This window comes from Saccopteryx leptura, chromosome 4 (assembly GCF_036850995.1).
Source record: "Saccopteryx leptura isolate mSacLep1 chromosome 4, mSacLep1_pri_phased_curated, whole genome shotgun sequence".
NCBI classification, from domain to species: Eukaryota; Metazoa; Chordata; class Mammalia; order Chiroptera; family Emballonuridae; genus Saccopteryx; species Saccopteryx leptura.
The window spans coordinates 144,755,958-144,775,695 of NC_089506.1; the positions used below are offsets into that span (position 1 = coordinate 144,755,958).

The 19,738-nt window shown below is 36.7% G+C and overlaps 2 protein-coding genes across 14 annotated transcripts in view; one reads left to right on the forward strand and one right to left on the reverse strand.

Annotated features, from left to right (window-relative positions):
* MEF2C (myocyte enhancer factor 2C) overlaps positions 1 to 19,738 on the reverse strand; it is a 168,233-nt gene that overhangs the window by 140,358 nt on the left and 8,137 nt on the right. For 10 of the 13 annotated variants that reach the window (XM_066381816.1, XM_066381810.1, XM_066381811.1 and 7 more), the window contains exon 2: positions 10,795 to 10,881. The gene's annotated coding sequence lies outside the window, so the exon portion shown is untranslated. Of the gene's footprint in view, positions 1 to 6,320; positions 6,565 to 10,794; positions 10,882 to 19,738 lie in introns of those variants that run through there. The other 3 variants (XM_066381809.1, XM_066381813.1, XM_066381822.1) reach the window with 2 other exon arrangements.
* Positions 6,304 to 19,738, forward strand: part of LOC136404256 (uncharacterized) — a 156,906-nt gene continuing 143,471 nt past the window's right edge. The window contains exons 1-2 of the mRNA XM_066383636.1: positions 6,304 to 6,312; positions 6,374 to 6,853. Of these exons, the coding sequence (XP_066239733.1) occupies positions 6,304 to 6,312; positions 6,374 to 6,853 (489 nt within the window). The remainder of the gene's footprint in view (positions 6,313 to 6,373; positions 6,854 to 19,738) is intronic.

A 19,738-nucleotide genomic window follows, 5' to 3' on the forward strand; every position in this document is an offset into this window, starting at 1 on the left:
AATACATAAGCATATCAAAGCTGCCTATCTTTGGGGTTCAGGAAAGACACAGTCTCTTCCGTATCATTCTAACTTGCTGAAACAATCATAGACACGTGGAAAAAAAACCAGAGAGAGTGAGCGAGAGAGGTAGTTGTTAGCTGTTAAAAAAAAAAAAAGAACTTTAAATTCTATCACAGGACCATATTCACCACTTTTTAAAACCAATATGCTAGAGGTCCATAGCATCTGAGAAAACTCATATAAACTCTTCATGTGCATCTTATCTACGACAACAATATACAAAAAGAAAATCAGACCACGCTCAGGATGCGATGTGGAAAAAGCAGGTTCTCACCAGGGATTGCTTCAGAGCTCAGTCTCTAAAAACAAGCTTAAGGTACTTTATTTAAATAATTACTAGAAGATTTGCATTGTCATCCTACATGAATAGCAACCTCTTGCAGGATGAACAACATTGCTCCATTCATTTCAAATTTACAGCATTAAGAATTAATAAAGTCTCCATAACGTCTGCATTATTAAAGAGTAATGATTCCTGCAGAAATCTGCCCGTAATAGGTTTGCTGTTTTTATTGCTTATAATATCACCAATTTCCTTTATAATGTTCTCAAAGATTCTTTTTATGTGTATTTTGAACTTTGTTTGCACTAGCCACTATATTTAAAAAATAATTACAGAAATTTAACTTGGGCAATACAATGACAATGTACAACAAATGCATTATAGTGATGACAAATGAATGCTATTCATATTATCAGTGAAACCAAAACATGCTTTTATATAATAGGCATCACTTAATATCCATATTTGATAGGAATATAGCTTTTCTTTCTGCAATTAATGTTAAAATTTGAGATATTATTATTTTGGATAATTCTTTTTATAATCTTATTCTTTACACTGGTACTTTATTTTCATAGAATTTTCTTCATTTGTACATGTAAAAACAACTAACAAAACAAAACACTGATAATATTTACTCATTCTTAAAAGAGAGAGATAGGGAATGGGTACCTCTATTTCATTTATCTCTTCATGCCTCAATACGTCTGTAAAATAGTTACTATTGAACTCTTGTTTTGAGCAAAATTAATTCTGGTGCACTTTATAAAAGTTAAATAATATTAAAATTACAAAACTTTCATAGACTTTTTTTAGCATTCTGTGTGAGAAGGGTTATCAATAACTTCTTTTAGAAAAATATGTGACAGTGTCCTTTGCTCACTAACTACAGCAGACCATTAGAAATGATTTTTTCTCATGCTGTTATTCACTTACATACTGCATATTTGCTTCAATTCTCCAAGGGAAGAAATGTGGCTCTTGTGGGAAAGGTCCACCCCTTTCTACATGTTTGCTTCCTTGAACGAAAGGAATACACCCCCTTACATTCTTTGAAATGTGTCCAGCATGCACAGAATTGTAATAGCACTGTATTAGTGACCAAACTAGAAAATCTTACACGAGAGTTAAATACTGTTAAAATGTTAAAATGTGGTGTGTTTTGGACCCAGAGGATAAATTATGCATATGTATGTAGGTAATAACAATGAACTACATTCATTCAGTCTAGTGTCTGAGTCTGGGCTCTCAGAGCACTTGTCATAATGGAAGAACTCTGTGAATGTTTTTGTGCACATGTGTGTTGTATGACAACCAGAAGAGGCCCATAAATGTTACAGGTTTTTGAATGCCTCCTTTGAATTGAAGGCCTATTAGGGGAATGATCCTCTCTTTCATAAATATTTTAAAGAAAAACATTGAAAAGTAAAGTACCCATCTTCACAAGTAGAATCGGAAAGCTGTTTGAATTCGCAGAAGTGCAAGACTATTGAAAATCTTTGCTCATCATCCTAATGGCAGAAAACTCGCACCAAAGTTGGTATCCACTCATTTCAACCTCATCAAGACAATCTGCTGGTCAGGAGAACTTATGTTCTAACAAGTCTTCCTTCAGTTATGTTGAATAACATACTCTAAAGGCAAGTATTATTTGGTTGTTATTTTCTATTAAAGTGGAAATCTGTACATTTATTTTTTTCTAAACCCTATTTTTCTTTACTGCACCGTTACAAAGAAATCTGCAAGTATCAAGACACAGAGTAGGCAAAATTTTATATCTCCTTAAAGATATTTTAGTGTTTAAATGCAATTTGTTCAGTAAGCATTTCCAAATTAACACAACTATATAATTTTCAGGCCTACAAAATGGAAGCTATGCTATTCCGCTTTGTTTTTCTGTTGGAATAAGAGTGAGGAGAAACAGTGAATATATTAACTGGAACTGAAGGTAAAAAACTTATTAAAACTTAGTAAGATATTGTTATGGTCAAAGAAAACCTGCAAGTCTGTGCCATAAATCCAGTCAGATAAAACATCCCATTCACTAGAATTTCTTATATTATTATAATGCACAGAAAATTAAACACATAAATATTAATTTTATGTATCACAGAAGATGTAGGCAATGAAAATGCAATGTTTACATTTATGGATGACTCATTAGTGTTTTATTGTGTGAAACACTAGGAGGCATCAGTTGGGTAAAAAAGGACTTCAATTTTTAAAGAAGCAAGAAATTACTGTAGAGTTAGAAGTGTAAGAAGTTGAGGTTTTCAAAATGTTATGTAAACCAAATTTTACTCTCTGAAATAAACTCTAAAAACACCATATTTTGTTATACACAATGATTTTTATATAACATTCATTAAATATGTATAATTTGACCAATACACACCTAATATGACATTTTTCAAACGTATGGATTCATAACTATGTAATTACACATTTTTATGAATACTTGGTAACAGAATAACATAATGGCTATTGACTACCATGCATTTTCTGCTCACTCAGTACCATGAGTGCATGTTGTATTTCTGGCAAATTCTGTTTTGTGCTCTCTACAATGGCTCTGAAAATGTCTACTGCAATTAAACCTTATAATAACTGCTTCCCATAAGCCGCTAGAACTTGATGTCTGTTTATAAGGAAATGAAGGAACTTAAAATTTAAGCAATGAAGACATATATAAAAAGGACATTTTCTCTTATTGCACTATTGAATGCCTGTCATTTGAAAAGCTGAGTTTTCCACTGTTTGAATGGCTCTTCATAATGATGAAGCAACAGGGTCGTGGTATATGCTTAGCTGGCAATCATTTGAAACTGGAGTGTCTTGCTACTTTTCAACTATCAGCTTTTATGTTTGACCTATGAAAATAACACGTGAACTGGGTAATCCGCCTTTTGTAAGGTGCACAGACCCTGTTGTCGCTCCTGGTTTTGTGAATCGCTTTTGTAATCTGGTTTGATTTCCTAAAGATGACAGATCTCGGTGAACAGTCAGGCTTTACTGAGTGCAAGGTAGTCCATGCGCCCCTGAGATTCATGTACAGTGCTGAGGACAGGGATCTTAACCACCAGTCCTTCAATATGCAGCACACGGACTGAATATCAGTGATGAAATATTGTCATTGTGTACAATATATTCATAAAATTAATATATGCACTTTATAAGCTTTAGCTATTAATCTGTGTGGTGTTTTCTCAGAGGATGTGCTTTTGAAAAATAAGTAGAACTTTATTAATAATCTCTTTTAAAGTCTACTCTATGACCCTTCATTGCATATAAAATTCTTCCATGCTGTTTTGAATCATGTCCTTGAAGCCAGGATTCTTTAATAACTTTTTTTTGTAGTTATGTAGCACAAGTGTTGCTGCACAGATATTTCCCCATTTTTTGTCACTTTCTGAGATTTCATAGACTCAAAATATACCCTACATAATGTTGGGAAATAAAACCACAAATTATACTACAATAAACAGAAGAAAGTTTTGAAATCCAATTTAACATATGCCAAGAAGTTATTTAACTTTTTTTTAATAAAAGAAATTTAAATACAAATCACGCACAGAAAGATATGGTTTTAATGTTATGCAACTTATTGATTTGGTAAAATGAGGGCTAAGAAGGAATTCATAAAAATCTGAAAAATATAAAACATGATGCTTTTTCAGGATTCGATTTTGAATCATTAGATAGCCCTTTTCCCTAATGGAATGAACCAGTTCCCTCAAATTTGGAAAATCGAATAGTCTGACAGAAGAGGCAAGATTCATTAAAGTTCTTGTAATTTAAATTTCATGTATTTAATGTTAATGTGTTTCTATTTTGAAAAGTTAATATAAGTGACTACATACTTTTAAAGTATGAACAGCTCAGGAATGGTGGAAAATTGACTTTTTATTATAAATTACTCATTTTTTATTTAACTGAAGAAACAAATTAGTATTTAATAAAAGTTACATCTTTATTATGGTCTTTCACTATATTCCACATATATACACAGCAATCAGAATAAAAATAGCAGAATTAATGAAGTAAAATATTGTCGTTAGTAAGAAGTCTGGAAAACATGCCACAGATATTATACTCCAAACTTGTGTGAATTATATTAATTAAAAAACCCAGATTTTTATAAAGTTTAGCAAAATATGAAGTAAAGATAACTGCCAACTATTGTGTCCTTAACTTGACCGTGGGACCATATTTTAAACAAACATTGAGTTTAAACTTTGTTTTGACAAAAACTTTTAGAATTGAGCTGGTAGCAGTCAAACGTAATTTCCTACAAATAGAAATATTTTAGAGAATTTTTTCCTCTTAAGATAGGATATTAGATATGTTCACTTCATTTTACCTGTCATGTTCTGAACTACTTGCTTTAGAACTACTTCTTTTAACTTAAATAAAATTTCAAGCGCACACTGGAAGATAGTAATATGGCTTATTAATTGTATTATATTTAACCGAAACTGATGGAGAAACAAAAATATTGCTTGTACCATACTGAACATTTTCAAAGACTAGCCAAAACTGACATTACTTTAAAAATTAAATAAGATGTTTTAGTTTCAAGTTGGAGATTGTATCTATTGAAAGCTAAAATTAGAATTCAATTCAGAGGTTAAACAGGTGGTCCCATTTCCATGTCTCACCAAGTCTCTAGGGATTGAAGTTATTATACTCTACAGAAACATCTTTACTCTGCAACCACAATTCCATTGCAAGGTGCCAGTGAAAAAGAGGCTGGTCACTCTTTTTGACTGGTATAATGAGGTGGCTGGAGTTCCCTTTATAGCACTTAGAAAATATATGCAGTCACTAGCCATTTCACAAGACTATTACTATTAGAGTTAGTTTCAGATTCACAATAGTAAGACCCACTTTGTGTCAAAGCAGTTCTCCACTGAGGATTGGTTAAAAGGTCTGGTTAAAGAACTGGCAGAGAGCCCAATTCTACTTATTATTCTGTCAGTATTTACATATAAAGGTATTGTATACAAAAGACACATTCTTAAATTGTGAAGAAAAAGAGCTTTTCCAAAAAATAAGTACTGGACCTAGAATAGTCAGAAATGTTTGAGATATAAAATTTTCTTTAAGAATTAATATCCATACTTGGAAAGAGATAACATTACTATTAAATTAAATACTTGCATAATATTTAGCAATATCATAAACAATGTGCCCTGTCTATGTATACCTCCTTTGTGCTAAACTTTATCACTGAGTTTGGTAACTTTCATCCAAAGTCCAAACAGAAGGCAATTTAAGTGACTTAACCTTGTTTGTTTTAAAATAGCTATGTATTTGACTTGACCTAAGCAGCAATGCATATACTGAAATCCCAACATGAATTGTGAAATGTATAGACTATCATAGCCAGGGTGTTACGTTTCATCCACACCAATTAAAAAGCCCTCTATCAAGCCAGCACTTTGGTAAGGGAAAGAGATGCACAAAGGTATACTCTGACAGACAGCCATGCTTTAGCTCAAACTAATCCTAAGAATTAGCAGCTCAGAAGCATAACCCAAAGCAAATCAGTCTTGGGAAGAATCAAAGGAGCATCTTTCCATAGTAATCTAAAGGCTAAATCATAAGGCATGTACTTCAAGGTCACAGAACATTCCTCGAAATATTAAAACCTACCAGGCTCGACACGCTCCACTATATGAAACATGCTAATGACGTGAACTAACTTCATGAAACTTTAAACACATAGACGTGACAAGAACAAGTCAGGAGTGATTTCAATAACTGATGGCAAACGGATGAGACTATCTAAAAAGTTACTTTTAGCAACAGACAAGAAAATCATGGAATCTAGCGAACATAATGCACAACCCTCAAGTTCAGCTTCCAAAAAGACACAGGGATAGACCCAGTACTGTATAATACACTGATGCAGATTTCAGAGACAATACCCAGGCTATTTCTAATTTCCTCGAGAAATGTCAGAGGTACTTACACGAAGGAAGACCAGATCAGATTAGTCCTTGGAATATTTTCCTTTCTTAAAAGAGAGAGAAAATAATAACAACAATCTTTACTTCGTCCAGCCTTGAAGTGCTTCTCCACCTGATTCAAACATGCAGCCACGGCGACCCACACAGAATCTTCAAAGTCAATCCAATAGCAGCCCGAAGATGTCTGGGTGTACGCGTGTGCTCAAGAGTCTGTGACTGTGAGCAGAGCAGAGAGCTGGAGACGTTGTGTGTGCGCGCGCGCGCGAAGGGAGCGCGCCCCTGGCGCGCGCGCGGGGACGCGCATCCGCGCTGGCCGAGGCCGCTCGGAGGAGGAGGAGGAGGAGGAGGAGGAGGAAGGAGGAGGAGAAGGAGGAGGAAAAGAAGGAGGAAGAAGAGGAGGGGAAAGTGGCTCTCAGCGGCCGGCGGATTAAAAGTAACCAGACTCGTCCAGAAAACTGCGTCCAGGAAGGAAGTGACAGAAGACGAATGGGAAAAGGAGAGCCGCTCACAGCCTTTGAAACATCGCGTAAAAAAGGCAGGGGTGGGGGGAGTGGTGGAAGGATATTGGGAGGGGAGGCGGGTGGCAGGGAAAACCGAGCACACCGGTTTGGGGTTCTAAGCAGCACGAACCATGGAGTGCTTTTTGCCTTTTTTTTCCCCTTTATTTAATTTTGTCCTTGCCTTTGCCTTGCACTGCTGTTCCTCTCCGTCTCTCTCTCACTCCCGCACAGTCCCAAACCGTTGACTCTCCTCGCGAGCTGGAGAAATCATCAGTTTCACTCTTGCAAAAGGGGGGCGGGACTAGACCTCGGAGCATTTTAATAAAACAAACATACAGCAGTTCGCTCCTCACCCCTCCAGTCTCAACTAGATTGATAAATTGCTCCACTACACTACTTTAATTATGTATATGGTATGCAGAATAAATCACTGAACATCAGTACCTCAATCAAGCACTTTTAAATGATAATTGCATCTTAGTGAATCAATCTTTCCATTCCTGACATTTTGCTAATTTTAGTTTTACGGTAGGGTAACTGCACATGCCATACGCAAACCTAATGACAATTCTTTATTGCACGAAATGAAGACAACACCGCAAACGGCGGCTTCCTGCTCTCTGCCGGCGCCGCCGCGGTGGATGCTCGGAGAACCGAGTCTCCGGCTGCCGCGCGCTCTCTCCCTGGGGACGCTGCGAGCAGCTAGCAGGAAAGTCCTTCTAAAGTCGGGATCTTTCCTCTGACCAATAGGAGCGCGACCCTAATAGTTGCTCTTGTGACTTTCCCTCGGTTTGGAGACGCGTTAACCACTTCGTGCTTCCACCGTCGGAGCGCTCCGCCGTTACGCGTGGAAGCCACCGTCCAGGATGTCTGCTGCCCTCGATTCCAGCGCGCTTTTCCTGCACGCCCAGAATACGCGGGTTTCGGCCCTGAGAGGTTGGAGGGCTGGAAAGTTAGCCTAACTGCTTCTCAAGTGTTAGTAATGTACAAAATAATTTTAAAAACTACTAGTATTTGAAATCTCGACCTCATCGCGGAGGCTATGAACATTCTAATGAGTTTGGAAATATTTACCAAGGCGGCGGCTTGCTCGGAGATTTCCCCCCTCCCTCCTACCACTCTCATTTCTACACCTTAAAGGATTTTATCCAGGGCATTCACTTGTAAACCAAACTAGTTTCCCAAATGCATTAAGCTTCCCTATCCGATAACTGACGACTTCACTTATCCTGAAGAGTTTCAGCTGCACAGGAAGCAAAAATAGAAACTGATAAGGAAGATCTTACTTACGTTGAAGTTTAAAAAATGAGTTAATATTATAAGATTTAGGAAAGGTTATTAGGGATTGGGCACCTCCCTTCCCTAACCAAATTATACCACGCCCAATAAAGCCAAAGATAATATACAACAACTAGTACACAAACCATGAAAAGACAAGATTGCATGCCAATAGAACGATAGGTTATACAAAATGATTCGATCAAATTAAAACATTTTGAAAGGTAGAAGGGAAAATAACTCGGAATGTTGAGTAGACAATAAGAGTATACTGAAATATCTAGCTTATTAAAGATATTTCCTCACTTAAAAAAATTCCTCTGAGCACTATATGTGTTATTCAATGATTATTTGCATTTCCTGTTAAGGTCTGCATTATACCTAGACTATTAATGTGGGAGGACAGTGTGATTGAAAAAGCCTCCTGCTTCATTGTTGAAGCTATAGTTTTTGATGTGAGTAGCTTTCCTCAGAAGAGTAGGCTCAACATTTAGGCGACTGCTCCAAGGCTTCACTTGAAAGAGGAAGTTTGATTTTACAAGCAAGTACAACTAGATCTGAACGGTGTTTAGGCTCATCATCATTGTGACTATTTAGCACAGCTATGATGAAAAGTGCTTTTATTAGAGGAAAGCATGGCAAACTGTTACAAAGCAAGAACCAGCTGAGACAGTATTATTTCTTAAAGATTGGTATCTTACCTTATATTTGTTTGCCTGTTTGTTTTTCAGCTAGTGAGTTTGCTACTACCATAAATTCATCTTAATAATTTGGCAGAGTTCATCTGTATTAGGTTTTCATTCAAAGTACAACTTCTAAAAAATCCAAAAATGTAAAAGTGCAAAGATATTTTGAATAATAAGATATGTCTATGCATGGTGGTAAAAATAAAATTTCATTTTTTTTCAGATTCACAAATGTCCTGACAAAGCAAACCATTTGCAGGAACATCTACATTTATTGCCATAATGCCTGATATTAATGTAATGAATCCTTGAGGGTCTATTTTACATGAACCAATAGATGTAGGCAATTCATGACTTTCAACCATACTATATATATTATGGATCATACAGAGTATTTACCACAGTATACTTATTTATATTATTTTCCTTCAAAAAGAAACTGTCTTACCTTTTAACAAGTGTAAAATCATTTTGTAATAAACATTTTAAGAAACCCATAAATATCAATAATAGTATAAGCATTCAAAAGTATATATAACCCTACATCATGGATAATTGGAAAATAATTTAGATCTGGAATATATTACAATTAGCCTTTTAAGATATAAGCTATTCCTTTCAGCAGATTTAGCTTCTTAATTATGTGTGACCCTAACTTAATATTAGCATTAGTTACTTTCCCATGAACTTTAATAGTTGAAAAGGAACAAAAGAGGTTGTACAGAAATATACAATAGAGTTACCTGGGATTTAAAATTATTCATTGATAATCTACAAAGTGGTTATTTCAAAATATGCTTTGTATTCTTTAAATACCTTAGGACTTTTTTCTTTTCTTTCTTTCTTTTTTCTTTTTTTTTTTTTTTTTTTTTTTACCGAAATAGTCTTTATCCTTGCCACCTAATACCTAATGATACTCAGCTCAAATCAGGGTGTCTCTGCTGTACAGAGGAGCTGGTCCGAGGTATTAGGAGGCCTGGAGTCTGGTTCAGGATTGGTGCCTAACTAATGAGTGTTTCTTTTCTTGGCTTCAGTTTGCTTATGTGTTAAATGAATTTTCCAATCTATTCCAGTTCTATGATTGCAAAGTAGAATATTCTTATACCCTGTAAAGCCAATTGGAGGCTTGTAGCCTGTCATGTTAAGTAAAGGGTGACACTTCTTTAAGAGATTGGTCTGGGATTGATGTACTATTTAAACCAGCTTTCCTTTTCCAATCACCAAATAGTTCCTTCATTAAATAATTATGTACTTTATTATACATGTAAATATGTATTAACTTGTTTTTCCTACAAAAGAATTATTTAGCAATATATTAAAGTGTCACAGAAGTTACAGAGCCCATGATCTTGAGGAATTTAATTCTAGGGAAAGCTAATTTCTAATTTCTATTCAGGGTTGCATACTATTTTTCCCCACCCTCCTCTTTTCACTACTTCCCTACATTAAATCAGCAGTCTACTAAAACCTTATACATTGGGTCTGCCTGCTTTTAAGGTTAGCCCATGCTGGGTGTAGCTCTGGAAGTGAGCTTAAAAATTATTTTAAAGTAAGCTGGGGTGGTTGCCACAGCAACTCACTCTAAGATGAAGAAAGGCTATAGATTACCCCTCAAAATTATTCACCTATATAATATACTGTTCAGTATACAACTATACAGAATATTTTCAACACAAACATGATAATTCAACATAAAAGTATAGAAAAATGTAAAAAATAGATAAAATTCCAATATCATTAAAACATGTTACTTTTTTATAGTTAAAGATGACATAAGTTTCCCTGAAGTGGATTAATTGTAAAAGAGGCTTGCAAAGATAGGCCCTAAAAGGGGATGTGAGCTTTGAGCAAAATGGTACAGCATTGCTTATAATATAGAGCACATAATGATTATATAAATCTATTACTTTTATGCATCTCTATGTTATAAATACCTAATGACAAAAGTTTGGCAGTTTTACCTCTATGAATTAACTTTGTGGTAGATGGTATTACAAATGTTAAGCACTTACCACATACACATACAGTCATTTGCCTTCCATTCTTTACTTCATCTCTTCATAGAAGTTACTTCACAGTTTGCAACTCTTCTTTGGCACCTTAAAATGTGTAAGTACAACAAGGTATATAGTTTTTAAAAATGTTTAAAGAATGTTGATATTAAAGTACATTTGAATAAATTTATTTCTAAAACTTCTAATCAAGTATTAAACCAAATGAATGTGTACTGAACATAAAATAATTAAAATTATCATTAATTGTGGTAATCCTTATAACCTTTAACATAAAAAGTGCCAAATATCTGAATTTCAAAACTTCTTTAGGTACAGCTTTATCACATGCACAGTAAATACCATATGGACTGCTTGTGTTTGAGAATCTGCAACATACAAAGGATTTGTTTTCTCAAGCCAAGATTTAATCATATCCTTTTTCTCATATTGAAAGATTCCACAGTTTTTTTTGTACCTTTAGTTTTATATATCTGATGAATAATACAAGGAAGACAGTCAAAACCATGATATTCCAAACTAACAAAATGTGTCCCATTGGGATACTGCAGTTGCAACTGAAGTTGCTGAAAAGGCTTGGTCTATATGTTGCTTAAAGGCCAATTTTAAATACTTTGATATTAATGTTGTAGATTTAGCATCGTTTATTAATTCTATCACTCATAATACCTTATCCTTCCAAGCACTGTTTAACTGCATGAGTACAAATGCTCCGGTGTCCTAATCTGGAATTGCCTGTCAATGACTTTGAGAACACAAATGAACTTTTTCTTTGGCTTCAGAATGCATCTAGTCCTCCCAACCTCGAGATATATCAGACCATGATGGTCAATATCCACCCTCTCCTTGGTATTAGCAAGAAGACTTCTCATAGTGAGGTCATCATGACTTTTGAAGTCTCTATATTTGGTCTGACATCCTTAAGATTTATTTTTATTTTTAAGTTGCTTCAGAGCCAAGGAGAAATGAATTTTGGCTACTTTTATTTCACGGGTGTTGGCTGAGTTTATTCTTTTAGACTCAGGCCCACAATGAGTTAGTCTCAACTTGGTGACTGGTAGTCAGTACCAAGTGACCTGGTGATTTCCCTTTTTCCCAGCTCTGCTTGATTTTACAGTCTATTAAGTGGGGATCATTATACACATCTCCCAGGGCCTCTCTTCACCTTACGGAACTGCAGTCTTCATGAAACAATATCTGAAAGATATGTTAAGGTTTTTAAAAATGCCACCACAAATTATGATATACTTCTTCCTTTTCCTGGATCAGTATTCCCAAATAAGGCTTGATTAGTAATTTGCTTGCGAATGTGCAGCTGATTTAAAAGTATCCATATGCACGGCTAAATCTAATGAACTTTACCTTTCCTTACCAAATTGTTAAGTGTTCATTGGAACATTGATTCCCATTTTTTGAAATATCACAGAAACCTTCAATTCATACAATGGGTTTTCACACTTCTTCTTTTAATTATTTCCTCTAGATAGCTTTTTACGTGTGTGCCCTTTAATTTGTAAAGCTCTTTACTCTGAATTGGGGTGGGAGAGTGGGGGATAAAAAACTCCTCTTGGGTTTTGGTGACCACTTCTTTGTCTGGAAAGCAGAGGGCTGGGATTCAGCACCAGCGGCCCTTTAAACACCTAGACGGGGTGACGTCTCTGGTTTCAGTAGCTCACTCCGCTAAGTATTGATTGCAGGCAGCAACAATCCCTCTGGATGGTTTGTGTGCAGAGTGAATCCATGCTGACTGAGCCTTCAGCTGGGGCGCAACAGCCACACGCCATCCAATTATTACTGGTCCTCCCCTCAACATTGCTCTCACCACCTATATACGGTAGTCCTTTTTCCGCCCGGATCCATTTCTTCTCCCCACTGTCCCCCTACTTTTCTCCTGCCGGACGGAGTGGAGGGGCCGGGGCTTCCTCCAGGGAGTGTTTATAGAGCTCGGAAGAAGCTAGTGGGGGGGGGGGGGGGTGAGTGCGCCACGTGCGTGCGCTAATGGCGAGGAGCAGGCGGTTTGGGGACCTTCTGGGGCCTGCTGGGCCTGGCGCGCAGAATCGGGTTGCTATCTTGTCCGCGGGTGTGCCAGGTTGTGTCTAGAGCGGGGATTTCACAGCTTGGTGAAAAGCGGCCAATGGTTTGATGAAGAGGCCGCGTGGTGCGTTCTGGGGAATGGAGGAGGGCGCAACGGGAGTGTCTGGGCTTTGGAAGCGGGCGGTGTCGGTGTCAGGGGAGTTACCCTGCTGATCCGATTCGGGGATCTTGGGGGTGTTTACCCTAGGTTGTCTATAAACGATTTCAAAGAGCTGGGGATGAGCTCTGAGCGACTCATATAGTGCTATCACCCACGCGCCGTGCACAAAGCGCTGGCACGCGGTCCGGGAACGGGGCGCAAGCTTGCCGGAGTGACCCTAACATTTTGCAAGCCTGGGACAGGGAGAGTGGCCCTGCAGGTCCGACTGCTTCCCTGTCCAGGACCAGCTAGCCTGATTTTTCACCTGACAGACCCAACAGGAAAGGGCGGGGTCCCGAGCTGGATTTTATAGCCCAAGTTCTCGGTGTATTCAGGATTGTTAAAAAATAAAAACGAACAGCCAACTGCTGACTCCAGTAGTTAAGCTGCCTCGGTGGATTTGTGCGCACTTTGGCTACAAGGCCACAAACGCAGTGAGAAATGGGATGCTAGGGAGAACCGCCCCCCACTCCAAATTTCTTGACCCTTCCATCTTTCTTCATTTTTAAGCACGCGAGAACAGCGCCAGGATTTTTTTGCAAAAATGCTATCACAGCAAGTGCTGTTCTTTGATCGGTATGTGGTGCTGTATGTGGTGGAACGATCAGTGCTCCAAAGGCATTTTAGAGTAGTCTGCTGAATATACCAAAGGTGTGAAATGTTTATAATTGTCCTGTTCTTAAAGTTATGAGCTACTACCTATTGTAGTTGGTAGCCACATGTATCTTTTTAAGTTAAAATTAATAAAAATTAAATAAAATTTAAAATTCAGATTCTTAGTACACTAGACACATTTCAAGTGCAGTAGCCAGAGGCAGCTAGTAACTACCTTATTTGACTGCAGTATTGACCATTTCTATCTTGGCGTAAAGTTCTATGTGCTGCTATAGAGTTTTAAATGAATAACCTGCTTTCTGATATCAGCCACATTTTAGGATATTTTCAGTATTTGCATTTCTTGGCCCTAGTGTGAAAAGTTTTAAAGTCAGAATATTAATATTTTCCTGCTGAAAGAGATTCTAGGGAACACAATACCAGCACCTAATTTTTTTACAGGGAAGGAAAGTGAAGCCCACAGAAGTTAAGAGAAGTGTCCCCAAATTGTGCCATAAATTGGGATATATGATAAGGGCACCTGACAGGGTCTAGGATACTTTGTGTTAGACCAGGGCACCTTGTCTGGGGTTGGCTAAGTGAGAAATGGCCTGACAGGAGATTTTGGACCCAATACCCATTTACAAGAGAAAATACTTCTTAGCATTCCTCTAGGAAAAAATTCTATTTGAAATCTCACTCTCTCAAGTAAAAATGTATTTTGTATGGTGACATAGATTTGCATGCCTTTTTAAGAAGACCAGCTGGGATAACATTGTGCTTATAAAATTTCTTATAAAAAACACATAAAATTCTGATGAAATGGAACTTTTTTAAAGTAAGTGCTAGAAAGCATTATTAAGGTCAGGGAGGAAAGGTGTTAGAAGGGTGATAATTGTTAGCAAAGCATAATCTTCAAATTCTATGAAGATATTATCAGTTACATTAATTATATCTTAAGACTGATATCACTAGGGTGAAATTTGACCAGAAATGTTAATAACATGAACAAGCTTAATTATAAATTACACTATTTGAGACATATAAGGCAACAGAATACATCGTAAAGATTTAGAGACAAAGAATTAACTTTCTAACTTCAATGTTTTGCTTGTTTGAGTGGTTAGTTTTTGTCATATTTATCCCTTATACTTCTTAATTGTTATTTTGGGGTGAAATTTTGGTATGAATTCTAGCCATTTATAGCAATTAGCTTTTAAGTTAACCCTTAGTGAAGGTCTTAAATGTTTGGATAGGAGAACTCATGATAATAAATAATTTTAAAATAATAACAATAAAATATTTTATAAAGCTTGCGTTCTCCCTAAGCTGAAGCATATTTGAATTATTGTGTTTATTCCTCTTGTTAACTTACCATATGATTTGGTAGAAAGGGTTCTTCTTTCTCTTTTTCCTGAAAGCTAATAAACTAATAGAAAATCTTTTCCTTCTTCAGGTGCTTGCAGACGTGCTAGCAGACCATAGTCTCTCCCTGGCTAGTCTGTCTAGGAAGAGGCTATGTGGCCCAAAACCAGTTGGCTCTATGGTGTGTTAACTGTATGATTATGCACAACTTACTGACCCTTCCTTTATCTCAGTTTCCTTATCTGTATAATGTGGAACATAAAGTACTACCTTTAAATCTTCTTTATGAGAATTAAACCAGTTACTCAATATAGGCTCAGGCCTGGGACAATGGTAAACTGCAGTAAAAGCCATTCTTATTCTCCTATAGAAAAGTTATATTTCTATATCATTAAGTCCCATATTCAGTCATACTGGAGTTGTCACAAGAGGAAAAGTTGGACAAGTGATTGTCAAAGGGTTAGGAATTGGTTTAAGATGAGAACTGTTCATAAGTTTTACCTATAAGAGGCAGAGGTCTCTTCAGTCCTAAAATTCCCTGATTTAATGGGTAGACGTTGCCTCATTTCTCTTTCATAGTACCTTCAGCATAATTTCAGGCTGCCTTAGTTTTTGTTTGTTTGTTTATGTATTTATTCATTCACTTTTTTTTTTCAGAGACAGAGAGAGAGTGAGAGGGACAGATAGGGACAGACAGGAATGAAGAGAGATGAAAAGCATCAATTATTAGTTTTTCGTTGCAACACCTTAGTTGTTCATTGACTGCTTTCTCATATGTGCCTTGACCATGGGCCTTCAGCAGACTGAGTAATCCCTTGCTTGAGCCAGCGACCTGGGGTCCAAGCTGGTGAGCTTTGCTCAAACCAGATGAGCCCGTGCTCAAGCTGGCGACCTCGGGGTCTCGAACCTGGATCCTCCGCATCCCAGTCCGACGCTCTATCCACAGCACCACCGCCTGGTCAGGCTCATTTATTCGTTTTTAAGTGATGCTTCCTCACACTTGTTAGCTCTGCTTGATTGATGAAAGGCACTGGAAACTTCAAGTCCATCCTCTTTTCACCCTGGTTGACCTTTGGAATGTTGTCATCCAAGAAGACATTGATATCTTAAGTCTCCTGCTAGCTTGAATTCTTTAGGGCAGAGCCTGCTCAGATTATCTCCTGATGTCATTCCAAATGTCTGATGGCCATCTATGGCAGCAGCGCTGGGCAGTGGCCTGCTGGGAAGGGAGAGCCCGTGGAATACCTAACAGAGCATTTTGTGCAAGAGGGATCTAGAAGTAGTTGTCTGTTGGACATATGATCAACATTACAGCTACATCTAGGGACTGTTTGCCACTTTTTAAAAACAGAAGGCATCGACAGTTTGCATTTTTGGTTTTAATAAAGTCCCATTTGGGATGTGTATAATCATTATATCTGGTATTCATGCTACTTCTCCTCAATAGGAATACCAAGTTAAGACAAAGGAGTCTAGAAAGGAGATTATAAAACTAGCATGCTGCAAAATATACCTTGTTTCTTCTATATCTCTAGGTTATTTTCCAAATGATGATATTTAACTTAATTGAGAACGTACAAAATTATTTTAAAGCATTTTATTTACAATCTAAAATTTTAAGCCAAGCAAAAGCATTTATATTTTAATTTTTCAAGAAAGCATACATAGATTTGTATGCTTCCAATACATACTAGATTTAAAAATGAGATACATAACTTTATCCATAGTGTAATTTACTAGGAATAGAGAGAATTAATTTTTATTATTTGGAATGAAGTCTCTAAGTTATTTTGGAATATAATAAGTATTAAAAGTAACATGTAATAAGACTCTTAAATTTAAGTCGATGATTAAAACTTTTTTTAACCAATGTATGCACCTCACTGAATCAAAAACCCAAAAACAAAGGGCCAAAGAGGTCTGATACCTTATAGATGGTTTTTTAAACTAAATTTATAGTTAAATATTTCTATATCAATATTTATATTTGTACTGCAATGATACTTGTAATATATGTGCAGAAGCAATACTATCACATTAGAATGTGTGTTGAGAGAAGTAAGTTCAAAATACCTACCATTTAATGGTTACTCACTATTTGTCAGTGTTGTATTAACTGCTTTATTTAATTTGATTGTATTGTATTACTTGCTTTATAACATTATTTTTTTTAATGCTGCATGCTTTTTTTTTTTTTTTTTACAGAGACAGAGCAAGAGTCAGAGAAAGGGATAGAAAGGGACAGACAGACAGGAACGCAGAGAGATGAGAAGCATCAATCATCAGTTTTTCATTGTGGCACTTAAGTTGTTCATTGATTGCTTTCTCATATGTGCCTTGACCTTGGGGCTACAGCAGACTGAGTAACCCCTTGCTCACAAGCCAGTGACCTTGGGTTCAAGCTGTCGAGCTTTGCTCAAACCAGATGATCCTGTGCTCAAGCTGGCGACTTCGGGGTCTCAAACCTGGGTCTACCGCATCCCAGTCCTACTCTCTATCGGATAGAGTCTATCCACTGCGCCACCGCCAGGTCAGGCTAACCTTATTATTGAAACAACAACCTTTCATGCAGTACTGCTATTCCCCCCATTTAACAGATTTTTTTTAAAACTAAAGTTTAGAGAGGTGATATTACCTGCCCTGGATCACACAGCTTGTAAGTGTGAGACAAAGGACATGATACTACGTTTGTTTTCCAATAGATGCCCTTAGCGACAACGCTATAGTGCTTCCTTGTAATCATAACCTTCGATCATTTAGAGATGATGAGAGCAGAACATGATATAATTGATATCTTTTTTCCCCATCAGAAAATATTTCAGAAATACTTGTCCAAACATGTGTTATCTTCTTCAAGGTAGACACTTTAAGAAGTTACTTGGTTATTTTAATGTTGTCTTTGCACAATTCAAAGTTCCTTGGAATTTGCCATGCATTCTTAACACCAATCTTATTGTCGGCAGATGTTGGTCATTAAGGGTGAATTTGTTGCTGAAACTAAATCCAAGTCAAATGTAGTGAATAAGGTGCTTGATAGCAATTATGATGTCATTACAAATCAGCAGATTACTTGATATCTGCTTTATAAATGACATTAATTACAGATACAAAAAGGGAATTTCAAGAGTATCCCTGATATGAATGTATAGCATTTAAGGAGACATCTTGGTAAGTAACACTCATAAAAGGTCTGATAATTTTTTTTTAAGTGAGAGAAGGAGAGATAGTGAGACAGACTTCTGCATATGCCCCGACCAAGAGCCAACCAGCAACCCCCCATCCACAGCTGATGCTCATATCAATCAAGCTATTTTTGGTATCTAAGGCTGACAGGGCTCAGACAAACCGAGCTATCTTCAGTATTGGGGCCTATGCTCAAACCAATCGAACCAGTCGAGCCACAGGCTGCAGGAGGGGGAGAGGGTGGGATGAGAAGCAGATGTTCACCTCCCTGTGTGCCCTGACTGGGAATGAAACTTGGCGTGTCCATATGCCAGGCCAGGCCAATGCTCTATCCACTGAGCAAACTGGCCAGGGCAAGTCAGATAATTTTTAAGAATATCAGTTTCACTAATGAAAAGTTATGCATCATGTATGAATATCATGGGACATACCTTTTCAAAGAACGTTCAACAGGCAGGGAAGGGTTACAGAGATCCTGGTTTAGGACACTTAATAATAATTTGACATTAATCTTCTAATGTCCTTATTGTAAAATGGGTTAACTGGCAGTCCCTATCCAGGATGATAATTTTACTGAGATGAGGACATAAAATTATACTTCTCTAGGCACTTAGTGCCTGACATGTAAAAAACACTCAATAACTATTAGCTATTATTGTACTATTTCACTTTCAAGGACTATCCCATATTTATGAAAAACATCTCAATGTCTCAGTTATCTAACAATATTTTAGAAGATATTTTCTATCAGCTTACATGCTTCAAAGTAACTTTTATTTCATAAAAGAGCATTTTATACTTGGAATAAATATAACACACACAGTATTTATGATAATATGTTGATTAAATCAATATATGTTATACCAAAAAGTCTTAGATTTTCGGATTGCCGATTTATATTACCCTTGTCAGTGTAATATCCTTGTCCCTATAATATTCTTTTCAGAGAAACCTTTTTTTTTGCATTCATATTTGATTCTATCAGACTTACAAAAATAATTATAGATCCATTTGTCCAGATTAAAACTAAAATATATTATTTTTTAGTTACATCAGACATCTTCTAAATTGCTTATTGATTAACTTTGGCATTAAGACATCTAATTAGTGGCTTCGTATTAAACTTGAGTTTTTAATTCCTTATAAATCAATATTATCTGTGTCATATAGGCAAAATTAAAAGATTGCTGAAGCTTGTCTTTTTTGTCACCAACTTCCCCATACTCACCATCAGCTTGTCCTTCTTTTCTCTGGCATGCTCCATTCACCCAGCAGCAATTTTTAAAATCAATAACAGTTCTTTATTGAATGCCTCTACCTCCTCACAGCCTTTCACTGATGGGACCTACAAGGTCCCTTCGTTCCTCAGCAGCCTCTATGTGTCAGAATTCTCCTGGACTATGTTCTGTCAGAGGGGCTGGTCATTCCAACAGATTATTTCGTAGCATACAGCAACACACTACTACTTTAAATAAACTTCTCAAAAGTTTTCTGAAAAGAGTTCATAATCCAAAGGAGTATCCATGACTACACAAATTCTACAAATTTTCTGCTGTGTTGGTCAGGAGA